Source organism: Acomys minous (assembly GCF_964271855.1).
Source record: "Acomys minous genome assembly, chromosome: 7".
Classification (NCBI taxonomy): Eukaryota; Metazoa; Chordata; class Mammalia; order Rodentia; family Muridae; genus Acomys; species Acomys minous.
The window spans coordinates 42,638,273-42,657,036 of record NC_140488.1 but is presented as its reverse complement, the minus strand read 5'-3'; the positions used below and the strand labels follow the sequence as shown (position 1 = coordinate 42,657,036).

The 18,764-nt window shown below is 40.7% G+C and overlaps 1 protein-coding gene across 12 annotated transcripts in view; it reads left to right on the top strand.

Annotated features, from left to right (window-relative positions):
• TMEM164 (transmembrane protein 164) overlaps positions 1-18,764 on the top strand; it is a 161,798-nt gene that overhangs the window by 70,357 nt on the left and 72,677 nt on the right. For 9 of the 12 annotated variants that reach the window (XR_014780801.1, XM_084790918.1, XM_084790911.1 and 6 more), the window contains one exon: positions 1,409-1,458. The exons of 1 other annotated variant lie outside the window; for it this stretch is intronic. Coding sequence is in view for 4 of the 11 variants with exons in the window: in XM_084790914.1 (XP_084647040.1) it covers positions 1,409-1,458 (50 nt within the window). In the remaining 7 variants the exon portion in view is untranslated. Of the gene's footprint in view, positions 1-1,408; positions 1,459-14,136; positions 14,244-15,683; positions 15,870-18,764 lie in introns of those variants that run through there. 2 more of the 12 variants (XM_084790917.1, XM_084790909.1) reach the window with 2 other exon arrangements.

The following is an 18,764-nucleotide window of genomic DNA, read 5'->3' as shown; positions in this document are numbered from 1 at the left end:
AAGAGACTGGAGGAAGAGAAAGCCAAAGCATGCACACTTGGCAAAACCAACAAGCCCATAATGCAAATTATCCGAGCTCTCAACATGACAGGGACAGCCATCGATGAGTTTTTTAAAACTGCACAATGAAATCAGTGTGTGCAAAAGAACCCTGCAAACACCAGGTTTAAGCGTTTGTTAATTTTCAGCCCTGTGGAATGTCTTTGGCCTTCAGCATAGTTTAGTCTAAGAGCAAACACGTAGCATGTGAGGTTACTTGGAATGGCTGACCTCATTCCATCTGGAACTTTTGTTCAGCCTGCAGATGTGGTGGTGGTAGTGGTGGTGGTCTCAGGACTGCAGATCAGAATGCTTTATGTGCGATCCCAGAAATTACATGATTAGCAAATTTTGTAAAGGCTGTTTTGTGTTTGATGACAGCTAAAGATCAACGAATAGGCCAAACACCTGTAGGTCATCAGAGGCTGTAGTCCAGGCCTGTGGCACAGCCAAGAACAGGGAGCTGCCTGGTCTATTAAAAGGACAGGATTCTGGCATTTTTGCCTGTCACAAGAATAGGACCTTTAAAAAAAAAATCACCTAGGTAGACACATGTAGAAACAAATGAAATCCAAGTGGGCTTTAGAGTCTAGGGCAGCAGTTAGTTAGAGTTGTGGGAAAATCTAGGATGCCCAGTTATATCCACTTTTTAGATAAATGTCAAGCAATGTTTTAATAGAAATATGCTTCATGCAACACTTCCAGCCTACTTACACAAAAACATTATTCATTGTGTCTCTGGAATTTCAATTTAACTTGGTGTCCTGTATTTTTGTGTGCTAAATTTGGCAGCTCTGGGTATTGATAAGCCCACCTACCCCCATGGGAGGCAAACCAGATGGCATGTGTGTGCATGTTCCATGTGCAGAATCTATTTTTACCTGCCCTGGGTTAAAGCTTCAAAGCCTGGCTACTTACGGCATATTGAAGTTAAAACACTGAAAAATCGACTCTCTCTCTCTCTCTCTCTCTCCCTCCCTCCCTCCCTCCCTCCCTCCCTCCCTCCCTCCCTCCCTCCCTCCCCCTCCCTCCCTCCCTCCCTCCTCCCCCTCCCTCTCTCTCTCTCTCTCTCTCTCTCTCTCTCTCTCTCTCTCTCTCTCTCTCTCTCTCTCTCTCTCTCTCTCACACACACACACACACACACACACAGAGGAAAATATAAATGTACTTTGGTAAACTACTTGTTTGCTTTATAACTATAAAAATTTTAACCAGCACACAAAACACACGAATTTTCCCTTTCCAATTGTATACATACAATTTTTTGGTTTTAAGGTTTTGGATGTTTTAAGTGTTATTGTTATCGTAGCACCAAGACACCTGCTTAGTGCTTTTGCCTGCTAACCATCCTTAATCCTTCACTTTGCAGATCTTCCTCCTGGCCTGGCCTCCATGTCCGGGAGCGACCGTCGTCTTCAAGTAAGAAAATTGTATTTTACTCCATGACCTTTCCCTTTCAGGCTGTTCTTCCATTTGATGACAAAGGACGAGGTGGTGTCAAGCCCCTGGCCTGTACTGCTTGGTCCCCTGGCCTTTCATAAGATACAAACATCTGTTAGAATCTATTGAACTGTCATGTACAGGTTGTGTGTGGGTTGTAGCTATTGTTGAGCCCTGGGAAATCCCATGGAACCAGTCTTTGTGATCACCCAGCCAAGGCAGGGTGGCTTGGCAGCTTGTTGTTGTCCTTAAGTTACTTTGAGAGCTGCTGGGGGTCACATAGCTTTTTTCCATAGTGCACCCTCACCCATCTCTTCATTGAGGATGTGCCATCAAAGGCCGTTGGTCCCCTGTGTCTTAATGGCCATTTTTTTTTCTTCAAGTGCAAAATGAAGTGACAGGGATTCTGGGAATTGAACTCAGGGCTTTATACCTGCTGCAGTGTTCTACCACAGAGCCATATCCATAGCCCTGTAAATCACGATATTTAAAAAAAATATCAGCAAGCATCAAATCCATTAAAGTATACATACTCCAAGCAAATCATGTTTCTCTGAAGGCAGGTTTACTTAAATTAAATTAGTAAGTGTCCCCGAACCCTCATTCTAGCCATGAGTTGTGATCATCTGCCTCATCAGACCTTTTATTAGAGTTGCTAATGTGAAGGTAAATGGGCTGAATTAATCCCTTTTCCCCCCACCCCCACCTCCATGTTGAAGCTATTCCTGAATAGTAAAACGGCCAGAGGGAAGGAACAGGAAGTAATACGCCTAGCAGATGCTTGGATAGTCGAGGGTAGAGTAAATGGCTTTCTGATTTACTTAAGTCATTAGAGCATTAGGTAGGGGGGAAACTACCCCATTTGCTGCTGCTGCAAGCAGCTCCTCAGAATAGCCACTTAGTCTCTCGCCTTAGGTGAGTAACTTTCTTCCGGGTGAGGAGTAATGGATCCTGACTTTATATATTTTATGTGGACAGCTCCCACAGAAAAGGGCTATTTAACCCCACTTCCCTCCCTTGCTTTTTCAAAATGAGCTCAATTATTCAGTGTAATGTTTTTCAAGCAACATGCATTGATTTTATTTCATTAGGATGAAAGCAACCATTCTCATCAGAAAATAAACACACTACTTCCATCCTACCCTCAAGAAATAATTTTGGTTATTGCCTTTTTTTTTTATAAGCAGAAATCACATTGTTTACTCATTTTTACTATTTATTTTTTCAATTTATTTACATGTTATACTCATACATAACTATATAAATATGATTACTCGATTTTTCATATTGGTCCTTTGTATTTTCTTTTTTAACTTGGTTTCTAACTCATACCATCCCTTCCATAAATGAAACCAATGTGAATCTTTCTGTATCTTTCTCCATGTGCATTGACAAGCTCACGTGACTTGTACAAGTTTTTATCCTTTAGTACATCCTACTTTTTCTACCAAACTCTAGTGCCATAAGTCTTATTTCAGAAGGCTGCAAAAACATTTCCTAAGTACATAATTTATCTTGGCATTTCCATATTAATGAATATTTAGTTTCTTTCCATAATGCTGTGGTAACCATTCCTATGTGCTAACCTGGTATATTGTTGCTTTCATTTTGTGTGTATACGTATATGTATGTGAATGTCTTGCGTGGCTTTTTCTTTTTATACAAATATTATTCTTATATAACTTCTGCATTTCCAGTTCTATTTAAAGTTGCTCTACCAAAGATGGAGACCCAGCTGTCCTAGAACAGCATGCTACATGCTCTCTGCTTTTTCCTGTAAACTGAACATCTATCATTGTTAGCTATTACTAGACTTGAGTTATTGATTCTCTGTTCTCTTTCATTAGTGTGTGTACCAAGATCATATTCACTTGATTACATTAGTTTAAACTTCATTTGGAACTTTTTTGTCAATTTTTTTTCTATTTATACATTTTAAAACTTCCTTTGACTCAATATTCCCTTCCAGTGCGACTGGATTCTAATTAGAATTACATTACATTGGGTTGAACTTTTTAATTATGTAGTTCTTTTAGTCCAAGAAATTGTATTTCTTTGCATGTTCACATCTGATTTTGTGTTAATTAGATCTATTCTTTTCTTCTTATCTACTCTATGCTTTTTTGATACATTTCTCAAGAATTAATAGCTTTTTTCCCTGTTGGGACTTGAATACCTTCCTCATCTCCACTGCTAAGTGCTCTTTGTTATCAAGGAAAATGGTTATTGATTTTTTAAACAAATATTTATCTTATGTTTAGCTATTTCACAGATTCTCTTATTATTTCTGGTAAATTTCATTTTTCTTCTATCTTCCCAATACTTACATTCTTTGTTGCAGTTTGTAGAAACTCATTTAGCTAAGTACATATCATGTTGATGGCCTACTCTAAAATTTTTTAAATCAAATTTTTTCTGTGTTCTTATTATATTTGCTGTTGGTATTTGTTTATTTGGTTTTGCATTTTAATTTCTTTTGTAATTCTCCATTTATATATGGGATTAGTTGCTGTATTTTACTGGCATCTGTATGAGTTTGAAATTTTGTTTTTCCTCTAGGATTTTTTTTTTCTGAAGCACATTGTTCAAATTCTGTACTGATGAACTATACCCCCAGCTCTCTTTAGTTTTTCAATATAGTGATTTTTGTTGATAGACTTTCTGGTGTTGAAACAATATCATATTACTGAAGTAAGCTGGCTGATCATAATAAGTTATCATTTTGATACGGAACTGAGTTTCATTCATCAGTACTTTTATTTAGAATGTCTCTTCAGTATTTGTAAGTGAGACTGAGATCTTATGTGTTTTTTTTCATTGATTTGAAGATTAAATATAAGATGGGTAACATAGTATAGAAAAAAGTTTCTCTCTTTTTTTTTTTTTGGCCTATAATATTTTAATTACCCTTAGGAATTAGATATCCTTTGAACGTTTGATGAAACTCACTCATAAAGCGAATCTGGACTTGGTACCCTTTTCATTATGGTAGAGCCATAATTACACTTTCAATATCTTCTAAGGAAACCAATCCATTCAAATCTTTCGGCCTTAATTTTGGTCACTTGAATTTGTTAGGAGACTACCTCCTTGTTCTCTATCTTTAGATTTGTTGCCGTAAGTTTGGTTGCATGCGTAGTACTCTTCATCATGTGAAGAATATCTCCTCCTGCAGTTATGTTTTGTTTCTTGAACTTATTCTTGTGTGTTTTCTGTCATCTCAACTGTATTTAAATGTGCTCAGCAAGTACAATTTCAATTCTTTATTGCTTTTTAGGATAATAAAGTCTTCCTTTTGAGTGTTAAAACCAAGAACCTATGTTATTCCAGAGTTCAAACATCTCAGTGTACGTAGTTAAGCTCTGCTGTGAGTCACTGACTAGCACTATTTACCTGTTTCTTATTTCTCCTCTGGCACTTTGCTATAGCAGTCCTGTGTTAAGTTTGCTAGCATCCCAGCTAAGCAGAGCTTGGCATGGTCTTTGCAAAGGCATGCCCACTCACTGCAGGGAAGGGACTATGGTGTATACAGCAAGCTGCTTTGACCCATGCTGGGCTGGGGCTGGCTTTCTTCTGGTGGTGGAGAATGGGCAAGATTCTCTACAGGGCTCTCACGGTCTGTTTCACAGGGGAGAATTATCATTTTCCAGTGATGCAGCTGGGTCGTGACTATTTTACTTTATGCACACCTCTGCTGACATGCAACTTGCTAATTGCTGCTGCAATAGCCTGCTGTTAGAAAGTCGGCTTCGGCTCAAACCATGCATCTGAGATGGAGAGCAAGATTTGGCAGGGTTTCTCCTTGGCTCACCCCACACCAGCCTTGGGCATGACACTGTTATAAACTCTATTCTCACCAACTTCTGGAGTTCCTGCCTGAACTCCAGTTTCTGCTTCTGAAAGCCCCTTATCTTCGTGTTCCTAGGCCTCCCCTTCTCTATGGATGCTCAGTGAGCAGTCTCAGCACTGTTTGTTGTATTGTATCTGTACATGCAAGGCTGGTCTCCATCTCTTTGGATTTGAGCTCATTTAGAATGGCTTTTTCCTTAAGAGCAGTCTACCAGTACTTTTTATGGCCACCCTATAAAATGCTTTTTCTCATTCGGGTTTGACTAAAGTTAGTACATTGTGCCCTATGTGTTGAGGTTCCACCTCTCCAGATTTAACCAACTACAAACTGTTTTGTTTTAAGTTGCATCCGTTCTAACAGGAGACTTTTTTCGTGTGTGTGTGTATGTGTGTTTATTTGTAGGTTGTACACAAGTAGCACAGCATTTTATATATGGAACTTGAGATACACTGAAGTTGGTATGTGCAAAGGTTTCTAGAGGATAACTTGTATCTAACTGTACATCCTGGAGATAACTTTGTTTGCTTTTTTTCTTGGTCATGTTGATTACTTCTTCCTTCAGTCCATGAGTATTTCCTCTCTCTCTCTCTCTCTCTCTCTCTCTCTCTCTCTCTCTCTCTCTCTCTCTCTCTCTCTCTGTGTGTGTGTGTGTGTGTGTGTGTGAGAGAGAGTAAGAGAATTGTATGCATGCATGCATGTATGTATGTATGTATGTATGTATGTATGTATGTTTGTGTTTAAGTATTTGACGCAGGTGAAGCCCTGTACCCCAGACTGGCTTGAAATTGACTGTGTATCTGAATACACCCTGGAATTCTTGGTTCTCCTGTTTCTTCCTCCCAAATACATCACCACAACCAGCTTTCTTCCTGTTTGCCTTACACCTGAAACGACTTTTTTTTCCCTCATTGTAAGATTAGCTATACAATCCAGTGATATTCTTGCAAAAATATTTAATGTTGCCATTTAAAATCATTCTATGAACAGGGCCAGGTAGGGCTATAGCTTACATTTTTCCCTAAGTAAGTTTTCTTTACTTATTTACTGTTCATTTGTTTGACAGTGAATCTCATGTAGCAGAGGCTGGATTTTCCTGGTCTTCCTGATCATACCTTTCCAGTGCTAGGATCATAGGTATATACCATCACACCCCGCAAAGGTTTCTTTTAAGGTCCTTTACCACAGCACATTAATAAGGAAGTTCTCATGCGTGCTAGGAGTTGTTAGCTCTGGGGCTTGTTGTATTATTCTGTTCATCTCTCTCTTGGATTTTAAACCAGCTTCACATTCTTTTCACTATTTTATTTTATGTGTATGAGAATTTTGCCTTTATGTATGTCTGTGTACCACATGTGTGCTTGGTGTCCATGGAATCCAGAAGAGAGTGTCAGATTCCCTGGGACCATATGGTTCCACACTATGGTTACCGACAATTGGGAGGCACCACGTGGGTGCTGGGAATTGAACCCAGTTTCTCTGCCAAAACAGCCAGTGCCTTTCACTGCTGAGCTAGCACTCTAGTGGCACGGAGTGGTACAGTCTTCATTGGCTGGGCAAGGGGACAGGCTAAGGCGCCAGCTTTATCGTATTTTGTTTGTAAGATCAAGTAGGTAGAGCAGACTTTTTTCTGTCCTCTCAGTCTACTACAGTTCCTTTTCTTTCCTATTCCTAGGGTTTTTTTGTTTGTTTGTTTTTTGTTTTGGTTTCAGGTGAAACCAAAATAGTTTTCTCAGGTTCTCTTCCAAATCCTGTCAGGATTTTCACTGCACTTACTTTAATCCTACAAGTGCGCTGACACCATTGCAGTGTTGAATCTCTTCAGCCAGGAGAAAACACGATTCATTTCTTAATTTACTGAAATTTTCTTTTACATTCCCCAGTGTGTGTATGTTTCCTACATATTTCGCAACAAGGTCATTTTAAAAGTTTGTAGTTTATGGTCTTTTATTGTCTCTTCTGTTATTAATCATGGTACATAGGACATATCTCCAGTTTTGTAAGTTTGTTTTATATTGAGCCACTATGCTTAGTTCTTATTAATATATTTTTTCAGATGTTACTCTTGGATCATTTTAGAATTATCAATTTCTTAATGGTAACTTCATCTCCTTTTAAAGAGAAAAACTGGTTTTTCTTTTGGCTCAAGCTCAGTTCTGTTTGCTAGAGTTTCTTGCATCATTTTAAATAATACTAATACTGGCAAAGGTTCTTATCTTACTTCTGATTTTAACGGAAATATTTCTGGTGTTTCATTTATTTAAGATATTTTAATGTTTGACATCAATTGATTCTTATGGTGGCTATTGGCTTGGGTTGTTATAATATGAAGAAATTATTTTGTTCTTAAGTTCACTTAAAAATCAAGAAATCTATCTATCTATCTATCTATCTATCTATCTATCTATCTATCTATCTATCTATCCATGTATGTATGTATGTATGTATGTATGTATGTATGTATGTATGCATGTATCTATCTATCTCTATCTCTCTCTCTCTCTCTCTCTCTCTCTCTCTCTCTCTCTCTCTCTCTATCTCTCTCTCTCTCTCTCTCTATCTATCTATTGTGGTGCTAGGGCTAGAATCCAGGCCTTTGGATATGCCAGGCAAGTGCTCTAGTGTAGAAGTACACTCTCAGCACATGGGAGGCTGGTGAGGTTAACCAGTGCTTTCTGGGTTGAAGATGTTGAGTGGTTCATTTGTGTCCTTTCCTTTAGACATCTTCATTTGGTATACTATAGTGATAGCATTCCTAATTGCAGCTTTTGCAGGACTGCTCACATAATCTCTTCTTTTCATGTCTGTGTGCCTGCAAGAGACTTAGATTGGCTTCCTTCCCATGAATTTGATTGATTCTGCCCTCTGTTACCCCTGCTATGAAATTTAACTCTTCATCATTCTTCCTTACTTTGCAGAGTTCTCTTTTTTGCCTCAGGTTGTTTTTTTTTTTCCTTCCCAGTGTGCCCTATTCTAGTGGATTTTTTAAAAATACCTGCTTCCTCGAGTCCATGATTTCTTGCATCCTATTCAGGATGCAATCAGCTTTGTAAAATCCTTTCTGGTTCATGCACTAAATTCAGATGTTTGTGCTTCTCCAAGTCTTCAGAATGGTATGCCTTTCTCCATGTGCTGCCAGATATTTTCCTAGGAACTGCGTTAGCTTTTTGTATGTCTATGCATATTCAAGGAAGGATCTGTTATTTGTCAAAGACAGATTGTGTATACTGCCTTTAAATATTTTTATATTCTCTATGGGATTGCTTAGGACCACTTCTCAGCTCCATTCTTTGCTGGCAGGTTAATGCACACAGTTTTTAGCACATTTCTCATGGTCTAGTAACTGTTCAGATTATCTACCCTGCTCTGTATCTGAACAAAGAAAGTATGTAAAAATTCATAGTCTCAGCTGAGCAGTGGTGGCGCACGCCTTTAATCCCAGCACTCTGGAGGCAGAGTCAGGTGGATCTCTGAGTTCGAGGCCAGCCTGTTCTACAGAGTGAGTTCCAGGACAGCCAAGGCTACACAGAGGAACCCTGTCTTGAAAACAAAACAAAATAAGGTCATAGTTTCCCTAGGTGTAACTCCCAGACTTCTCCCTGGGGCATCTCTCCTTCTCAGCATTCAGTTTGCCAGCACCAGTCACATCATATTCTACTGTTTTCACCTTGGAGAATTGATTACAACCTCTAAAGAGATAGAGCCAGCTTCCAGGAATTACTGCTGTCACAGGCAAGCAGTTGTCAAACCAGGGCGGAGGGGCTTTCTGATTTGCTCATCACTAAATGAACTTCGGTTTGCCAGCCAGGAGGCTGATCAGAGCAGAAGGATTTACATGTAGGATCTTCCTAGCTTCTTTTCAGGTTTTTAGAAGCTGCTACTTGACTTGGCCACACGAAATTTTCCCCTCACTTTAGCACCACCTATATTACAGATGAAGATTTCTCCCTTCTCCTCCTCCTCTTCCTCCTCCTCCTCTTCTTCTTCTTCTTCCTCCTCCTCCTCCTCCTCCTCCTCCTCCTCCTCCTCCTCCTCCTTCTTCTTCTTCTTCTTCTTCGTAGCCTTGGTTGTCCTGGACTCAATTTGTAGACCAGGCTGGCCTCAGACTCACAGAGATCTACCTAACTCTGCCTCTCCCCATGTGCTGGGATTACAGGCATATGCCACCATGTCTGGCTTACGTGAAGAATTTCTTGTAGATTCTGGGTGTGTCAGTCCTTCTGACCATCAGTGTTTGCTGGTTTGAAGATTTGATCTCTTTTGGTACCTCATAGGTATTTGAGTGAGAAGTTGGGGGAGGCTGTGTTGGTGGCTGTTAGCCATGGATTATTTTAAAGTAGAAACTTAGGGTATGTTTTGGTTTGGGGTGACATTTTTTATATAATAAAGGGCTAAATAGCAACATTTTAAACCTTACATCCTCATGACGTAGAACCACATAATCTCTGGCTTTAAACAACTTTCTTTTGATGGTCAGAAAAGAGCCTAGAAATATGTAAAAACAATGAATATGGCTATATTCCAGTAAGTTTAGTTATATAAACAGGAGGACCAGATGCAAAAGTTGTAGGGATTGTTGCTGATAACAGTTGTACAGTGTCATTACTCAATGCTGAATTGTAGAAATAAAAACAGTTAATATAGGGAATTCATGATAGATATTTTATTGTACCATCAAGAGCAAGAGTAGGATCATAATCTGCTAATCCTAAGCATTTGTTAATTCGAAGAATTAGATCTAGAATATGGAGAGTCTACACTTGAGGCAGAATGAGGTTAGGACTCTATAACAGAAGAGTATTCTTGATGGTTCAAGAGCAGTAGGTGATGTCTTGTCTACTTAAAGTGGATACCTTGATGAGGGGTTCTTGAAAGCTGAAATTACTCCTGGTGACACCATCCTCTGGTCGTTAAGGTTGGACTTAGTCTTTTTTTTTTTTTTTTGGTTTTTCGAGACAGGGTTTCTCTGTGTAGCCTTGGCTGTCCTGGACTCACTCTGTAGACCAGGCTGGCCTCGAACTCACAGCGATCCGCCTGCCTCTGCCTCCCGAGTGCTGGGATTAAAGGCGTGCGCCACCACGCCCGGCTGGAATTAGTCTTTATGTCTTCTGATATAAGCATCAGAACAGGGATTTTCTCTTTGGGAAACTTCAGGTATCACACAAGTCTTCATATCTGAGGCATCTTAAAAAGCCCATTGGGGGTCTTCAAGATGTCTCAGGGTATAAAGGTGCTTGCTGACCAAGCCTCATGACCCGAGTTCAATATCCACACATCACATAAAGGTGGAAAGACAGAACCAATTTTACAAAGCTCTTCTCTGATCTCCAGATAAGCATCATGGCAAGCATGCATCCCACCCCACTCCACCCCTAATAGTTAAAATATGGTTTAAAAGCCTCAGACAGTAGTCCTTCCTGATTATAATACAATTGGTAGTCATACTATATGACCTCATCCCTTCCCAAGGCTAGAAAACCGTGGTTCTTAAGTTATTGAGCACAGTTGGCTCACTAGATGAAAGAGCAGACCCTGGCTGGCACCTGCTGTTTCTGTAAGCTCAAAGGAAGATTCTCACTTGTTAGCTGGAGACCTGGGCCTTTACATCTGGAAACAGCAATGCTCTTCTGAGCCAATTGCTTTTCTCTTGCTGGTGTACAGAGGATATTCTCTACCTCTCAACTCTGTCTTTGCTGCCCTGTTTGACTAACAACTATGAGCAGTCTTAACTTTCTGCTGCACTCTCCAATCTGTCCAGAAATCAAGAGTTGGGGAAACAGGGCTCTAGTGTGTTTTAATGCTGTTCCTGGAACACAGCAGGTCCAGGTCCATTTTCCACTACCCTTGTGACATTAGAAGAAGGCTCAGATCTCAGGGCTAGGGGCCAAAAAAGTCATTAGTCCTGTGCACTGAAGGCCTGTGAATGCAAGCCACCTGGAACCCCATGGCAGCTTCAGAGCTCCTCTGTCTCTGTTGGAAGTGTTAGCTAGGCCAAAGGTAGTATTGTCAGCTCATGGTAGAAGGCTTTTTACCTGCTTCCTGGTCTCTGAATCCTATGGCCACAGATGAGTGTAACTTTCAGCTTGACTTTTGTTTCCCTGGTTGTACTTTTCATCCTGTCCATCTATCCATCCATCCATCCATTTATCTTTGCATCTTGCGGTATTGTATAGTTTAACCTCAAACGCATGGACTCAAGCGACCCCCCCCCCCGTGCCAGCTCCGTGCCCCCCCCCCCCCCGTGCTGAGACTTACACGGCCTTGGTCAGGTAGTTGCTCTTTTTAGAGGGTTTCACAAGGGCCTTGGAGCTTCTTACAGTTAACTGGCCATTTCGGACTTGCCCTTTCTGTTGGGATATCCCAAAGGAATGGAAGGAAAAGGGAATGGCAGCTGAGATTTTTTTTCCCCAGCTTCTGGGTATGATCTGACAGTTTCCTTGCATTATGAGCACCCACTACTTAGTGTGATGGGTTATTCAAAATGTGCTCCAGGAGTGGCAGAAGCGCAAGCCCTAATACGTGACCTGTGAAGTTGGAATGACTACAGTTCCTCCACCCATCCTGTGTAGCAGAAGGCTTACCAAAAACCTCTGCTTCTGGAAGCCTAGGGTATGCCCCCCTCTCCCGTTCTGAAACTCTGAATGCTGCTCATTTTCCTGAGCACATGGAAAGCAGAGGAGCTGTGATGCAAGCGAGACTATCTAGTCATGAGTATCTGCTGACTCAGTCTGGGGAGGCTTTTGAATGAGAGGAGATGGAATTTCATCTGTGCCCGCAGAGAGCAGAGGTGCACTGCTGGATGGAGAAAGGACTAGAGGCCAGGTGTGAGCCAAGGTAGGTAGCTGAGGGAAATGTGGGGGTGGGTGAAGGTAAGAATTAGGGCAGCCTGACATGTGATCATGGCATTGCAAGACCGATACCTTGGTGTTCTTTGGGCCACAAGAGATGAGGGTAATTCTGTAGGCTGCTAGCAGTCTCTTCTCCAGATCCCACTTATACTTTATTGGACTCTCTGAATTAAATATTTCTGAGATATAAGTATTGAATTATAGATAGCATGCCTTTCTCTAGTGAGCCTCACATATCTGTAACTGCTCTGAGGCAATAAGATGGACTCGAACCTGTTGCCTTTCTTTGGTTTAGTTTTTTTTTCTTCTTTTCTTCCTTCTTTCTTTGCACCCCCCTCCCCGCCTCTCTAATTGGTATTAAAGACTGAACCTACAGCCTTATGCATGGGAGGCTGGCATGTCACCACTGAGCTGAGGCCCCAGCCCTAACCTCTTGTGTCTTACTGTATCAGCACTGTTTTTCCCAGTGCTCATCAAAGGAGCTTCTGTGGAGCCTGAGAGGTTTGGACTGTAGCTCAGCTTGGAGCCATAGCTACAGTGTTTAAAAGGAGGAGCAGCTATTTTTGCACCCTTACCCTGGCGGTGGCTGATTTGGGAGTTAGCTTTGGAGTCATTGCTGAGAAAGGTGTTTCTAAGATGGCCTCTGATCTCTGCAGCCTTATTAAGAGTTGGTCTTGGTAAAGGAGAAAAAGCTGTATAGCTGAACACTACGCATTTAAAGGGGAAGGAGACCGGAAACCTAGAAGACGCCTAAGAAGTTGGCGATAGTTCTTGGAAACCATTTCCTCTTTGCCGTGGTACTGAGTTCAGGTACCTGCTTTCCTAAGATTTGATAGTCTGAATCCTGCTTTTATTAATATACTTTCTCTCCTTAGTGCTGGAGCCAGGGGCCTTTCCAGTTGATTAGAAGTCTCTCTTCACCTCCCACACCCACACCATAAGCTATCGTCCTCTCCACATGTGCCTATTCAGTTTTGTCCTAGTGAGTAAGGACTGCTTTCTATTTTCTTCCTTTTCTTTCTTCTGTGTAGCTGTGCTTTGAAATATATGTTTGAGTACATTTAAGAAAAGGAAAAGCTCTCACTCCAGGTAACTTTTCCCATCTTGAGAAAGCAAAGTGTGGACTCTCCTGTGTTGTGTATTTGAAAAATAGAGCAATACAGGGTGTTGAAGCTGTGCAGTCAGTAATGAAAAAGTAGAGATGCTCCATTCTTATAAAAGTCATGTGTGCTTATTGTACAAACAAGATGAAATACTTCGTAAATTAAAAAAGACTGTAAGAATAACACATCATTGCTGTTAGTAGGGTGGTTTAATTTTCTTCCAGTTTTTGTCATGCATGCACTCAAAAATAATGATTATTCTCTTTATGCTTTGTAATGTTTTAAAGTTAATAGGCTAGATGTGGTGGTACATGCCTATATTACCAACAGTTAGGAGGTGAAATCAGGGGAATAGAGTTACATAGGAAGTTCAAGGCCAGCCCTGGGCTATATTAGACCATGTCTTAAAACACACACACACACACACACACACACACACACACACACACACACACACACACACGAAAACACAACAAATGTTAGTAACCATAGTTAGTTCTATATTTTAGTTAATATACTAGAGTTGTTTCCTTATATTATTAAAACATCTCTAAAAATTATTTATTTTATTTTATTTTTGAGACAGGGTTTCTTTGTGTAGACTTGGCTGTCCTGGACTCACTTTGTAGACCAGGCTGGCCTCAAACTCACAGCGATCTGCCTGCCTCTGCCTCCCTGAATGCTGGGATTAAAGGAGTGCTCCACCACACCTGTCTAAAAATTATTCCTAATGGCTATATAAACAGCTATTATTTGGATGAATAATGTATCATAATAGACTACAGTACACTTAATATAATATAACATGAGTGTATATAAACAGTGTCCTGTTAATTCAGCATTTACTTTCGTGGCTTAGATAGATGTAATTTCATGACCTGGGCTATATGTGTGCTTCTGCTACTTGCTTTTTGATCCTGAATGAAGATGAAAGCCCCAGCCTTCATTCTGTCATTTGTAAAGAAGGTACTAATTGCCTCACTTCTTGAATGCTGATAATAATTAAAGGAGCTGATCCCTGGAAATGTTTTAGCATGGAGCTGACATAGACTAAGTACTCCCATAAATGCTACTAATGGCACATGGCATATCTTCTCACTGTACCTCCCTTTTTAAGTTGGACATAGAGCAGTGCTTTTGTTTAGGTATGTGAAGCTTCAGAATGGAAATGACCTTCAGCTAAATAGCCTCTTTACTAGTTGAGCATCTTCCAGGTGGAAGTGTAAGTCAGTTCCGTCAGAGGGGGAATGTTTTGGAACCTTTGCACTTCTGTGGCACCATTTGGTCCAGAATAAGGTAGGGGAAATCCACTGGCTGCAGCCAGAGGAATGGTCTTTTGTCCCCACAGGCAAAGTGACCCAAACTTTCCTTCTGTACTTATCACCTTTTTGAAAAGTCTTTATGTGAGTTTTTATGTTCCATTTTCTTTCTTTTTTAACAATTTATTTATTTATTTATTTATTATGTATACAGTGACCTGCCTGTATGTAAACCTACAGGCCAGAAGAGGGCATCAGATCACATTATAAATGGCTGTGAGCCACCATGTGGTTCCTGGGACTTGAACTCTGGACCTCTAGAGGAATAGTCAGTGCTCTTAACCTCTAAGCCATCTCTCCAGCCCTTTATGTTCCATTTTCATGCTAAAAAACATTGAAACTTTCAAAGAAATGGCCAGAACAGAATAAACACATGCAATTCCTGTCTGAAATTTAGCATTTGTCATACTTTCGGATCTGAGTCCTAAAATACAGATAAATGTAGCATTCCTTGTTATACAACAGGCAGGTACTGTGGGATGGGACCTCACACAGCTGAACAAAATGGTGTGTGCTCAGACACCAAGCTTAGGGAAACAGAAGGCCAGTGTAGCCAGTGGATTCTGGTATAATAGAACTAAGTTTGGATGTTTGTAAATATGAATGGAGAAATATCCCATAGACAAAGACAGAATATAGAACCAGCCTAAGCACCTTTAAATTAAAAAAGTTAAGATGGTACACACATACCATTGGGAACCACTAAGCAACAGAGAGGAGTAGATTACTGATAGAGTCAACAATGTGGATAAATCTCAAAGACACTTGTCTCCCTCAAAAGACCACATCCAGCAGTATGAAAACAGATGAGGCAGAGCTGAATTAATGACAGGGACAATTAGAAGAAACCATGTTGAGTAAAAGTGTAATTTGCAGGAACTATATTTGTGACTCCACATATGTAATGGAACCGTAAAGCAGCACTGTATATCGTTTGTGAGTACATACAAATGTAAAAACAAATGTATAAAGTATGACTAAGAAGCGTTTTTAGAATTGAAGGCTTTGTTGGTTCGAGTATGATAAACAATACTATTCATAAAGGGCATACAGATAGTAATTGCTGTTTTGTATTTTCTTTTACCAGGTGGCCAGTCAGGTGTAGCTAAAGAGGAGATAGAAGAGAAGCTGAAGAGAACAAAGTTTATTTTATTTGAAAGGATCTAGTACTCCAAGTAGAGCCACATGGAAAAGACGTCAAGAGGAAGCAGTGAAGAAGAAAGCAGAGACAAAGGGAATATTTAGGCCACTGTCATTGAGTTTCTTTGGAAAGGCAAGATAAGGCAGGGTTGGGTAAAGGGGTCAAGATTGACTAGTTTGAATCATTTATTTAATCCTTCCTTCCTTCCTTCCTTCCTTCCTTCCTTCCTTCCTTCCTTTCTTTGATTTCTCAAGACAGGGTTTCTCTGTGTAGACTTGGCTGCCCTAGAACCCATTCTATAGACCAGACTGGCCTCAAACTCACAGAGATCTGCCTGCCTCTGCCTCCCCAAGTCCTGACATTAAAGGCATGCTCCACCACTTCCTGGCTTTTTGAACCATTTCTGTAAGCTCCACTTTACCTGTAGGGGTAGATTTTAGTTGCATGGTACTTGATCCTGGAATGGCTAAGGTACAGGAAGTACAGCTGTGGACGGGTTAGCTTAATTATCAAAGACTTGCCCACAACTGAGCCCCTCTGATTCTGACTGATCCTCTGGAAGGAGCATACTTTCTCTAGTCCGAGTAGTGTGTGTAGGTGTGAGTACGTGCATGTGTGGGGGCTGAGTGTGTGTGTGTGTGTGTGTGTGTGTGTGTGTGTGTGTGTGTGTGTACTGGGAAGAGAACCCAGGGCTGCAGACATGAGGCAAGTGATCTTTCCTCCTTCCTCCCCAAAATACACACACAATTAAAATATTAAAAAAACAAACAAACCAGACAGTCCTTCCTGAATATAATACAAGTACAAACTAATTAGACAGGACATGTAATACTCCTGCCATACATGAAGATGAATACAGTGGCAAAAACATAGATTTGAAACAGCTTACCCATGTGATCTTAGGTATATAAGTCAATTATTTGAATTTTGGTTTTCTAAGTTACAGGAAGAAGAAAATAATCATTATCATAAAAACTAGGGTAGCTAGGCATGATGGAGTACACCTTTAATCCTGATACTTGGGTGGAAGAGGCAGGTGGATCTGTATGAGTTCAAAGCCAGCCTCATCTACAAAGCCAGACAGCCAGAGCTACATCGTGGTTCCTTGTCTGGAGAAAAACAAACAAATAAAAACAAAAACCTAGGAGGATTGAATTAGATGATATATTTGAATACTTAGTCCAGTGATTTGCACATGTTCGATATTTTTGTAATACTTACACAAGTCATTTTTATGTATTAAATATAAGAATTCATTTTTTAGCCTTCCACCATATACCTTGTATAACAGAATTATGAGAACTTCAAACAACGCATGCTTTTATATAGAATTTTGTGGATCTTGATGTTAATTTTATCGTCTTTATCATTGGCTTTCCATGGGTCCTTGGAATCTATTCTGTCATCCTTAAGATGTATCTTTTGATACTCAAATGTCTACCTGGTCTTCAACAAATGTCAGCTTTCCTTTGAGGTCAGTGGAAAAGCCTGGCACCAGATTTTAGTGGTATAGAGATCAGCCATGTGGTTTGTCCTCTCCCAGAATGAATCTGTGCTGTGGCTGTCATAGAAGCGTGCCAACTGGCAATGTTAGGCCAGAGTCAACTTTATTTCCAGAGCACAGGGTATCTGTATGGTCTTTTTGAAAACTCAGCTGGTCAGCCTGAGCTAAACATGCTTTGGTCTGCCTACTCCTACTAACATGTATGCGTAGAGTCTTTCACCTTAATGATCACCCTCAAAGTCATGATGAACCAGAGAAGATGGTGCAGGAGGAGGTAGAGAGAGATGCCTGAAGCTGAAGGCAGGGCGGAGGGACATCTCAGTCTTCTCTGAGGTCATATTTGAAAGAGTGGGAGGCACTGATAAAAAGCAGTGCAAATGATGGGAATTTGAAGCCTGAATTGGTACGAGTCTTGACATTGACCCAGGTCATCTTACATTCCTAAATGAATGTGCTTTCCACATCAAAATAATGGAAAAGCCACAGTGCCTGTTTAGAAATTTGCGATCAGAATTAAGTGAGAGGGTTCATACAAAGCAGTTAATTTGATATGTTTCTGAAATGTATTAAATGCTCATCATCATCACTATCATTGAGGCCTTGGTGACAAAGAGTAACAGGAAGAAACAGATTAGCAGGGATGAAAAGTGGTCCCAGGGCTTCTGTGTTGTGCTGTGCACTTGAACATTTCTTAGTTGTCAGGCCACTTTTGTGAGCTTCAAGAGAGAGGGGGCCAAATGTCTAGGTACAGCTGTATTTAAACTTTTGGTGCTGTACCACAACATTGTCGTCTACAAAATTCTCTTTTGAAAGCCGCACAGCTGAGTTAAAGACACAACAGCGAAACTACCATCATTACGTTTTAGGTTTATGACTTTTTATTGTGCCACATCCCTAGTTATACTGTGCACATAAAGCCCATGGGCCAAAGTTGGACACACCTGGCAGGATTCACCTTTGAGATATTCTGTTCTAGGATGTGTGTGTGTGTGTGTGTGTGTGTGTGTGTGTGTGTGAGAGAGAGAGAGAGAGAGAGAGAGAGAGAGAGAGAGAGAGAGAGAGACAGAGAGACAGAGAGACAGAGAGAGACAGAGAGAGAGACAGAGAGAGAGACAGAGAGAGACAGAGACAGAGACAGACACACACACACACAGAGAGAGAGAGAGAGAGAGAGAGAGAGAGAGAGAGAGAGAGAGAGAGAGAGAGACTCAGAATCCATCCCATTCACCTAGTGCCTTTACTGTTGTGTGTCTGTGAGGCACAGTTCAATGGTGGTTGTCCATGACCCATCAAGCCAGCTTTTCTTTGGGAGGAACAAACTCGTTCTTAGCCTCTCTGTCAAGTAACAACCATTTGCCTGGAATGGTGAAGAGAGCTGCTTAAATCCCTCCTCAGAGCCCTCACAAGAAGGCTTTGTCCCTGGGTTAATTGTTCTTGACTTAGGAAGGGTATGGAGTGTGCATTTTAATAAGTCTGGTATTGGGACTGGGAAGTATTATCGATGCTTAATGGTCCTATTCTCT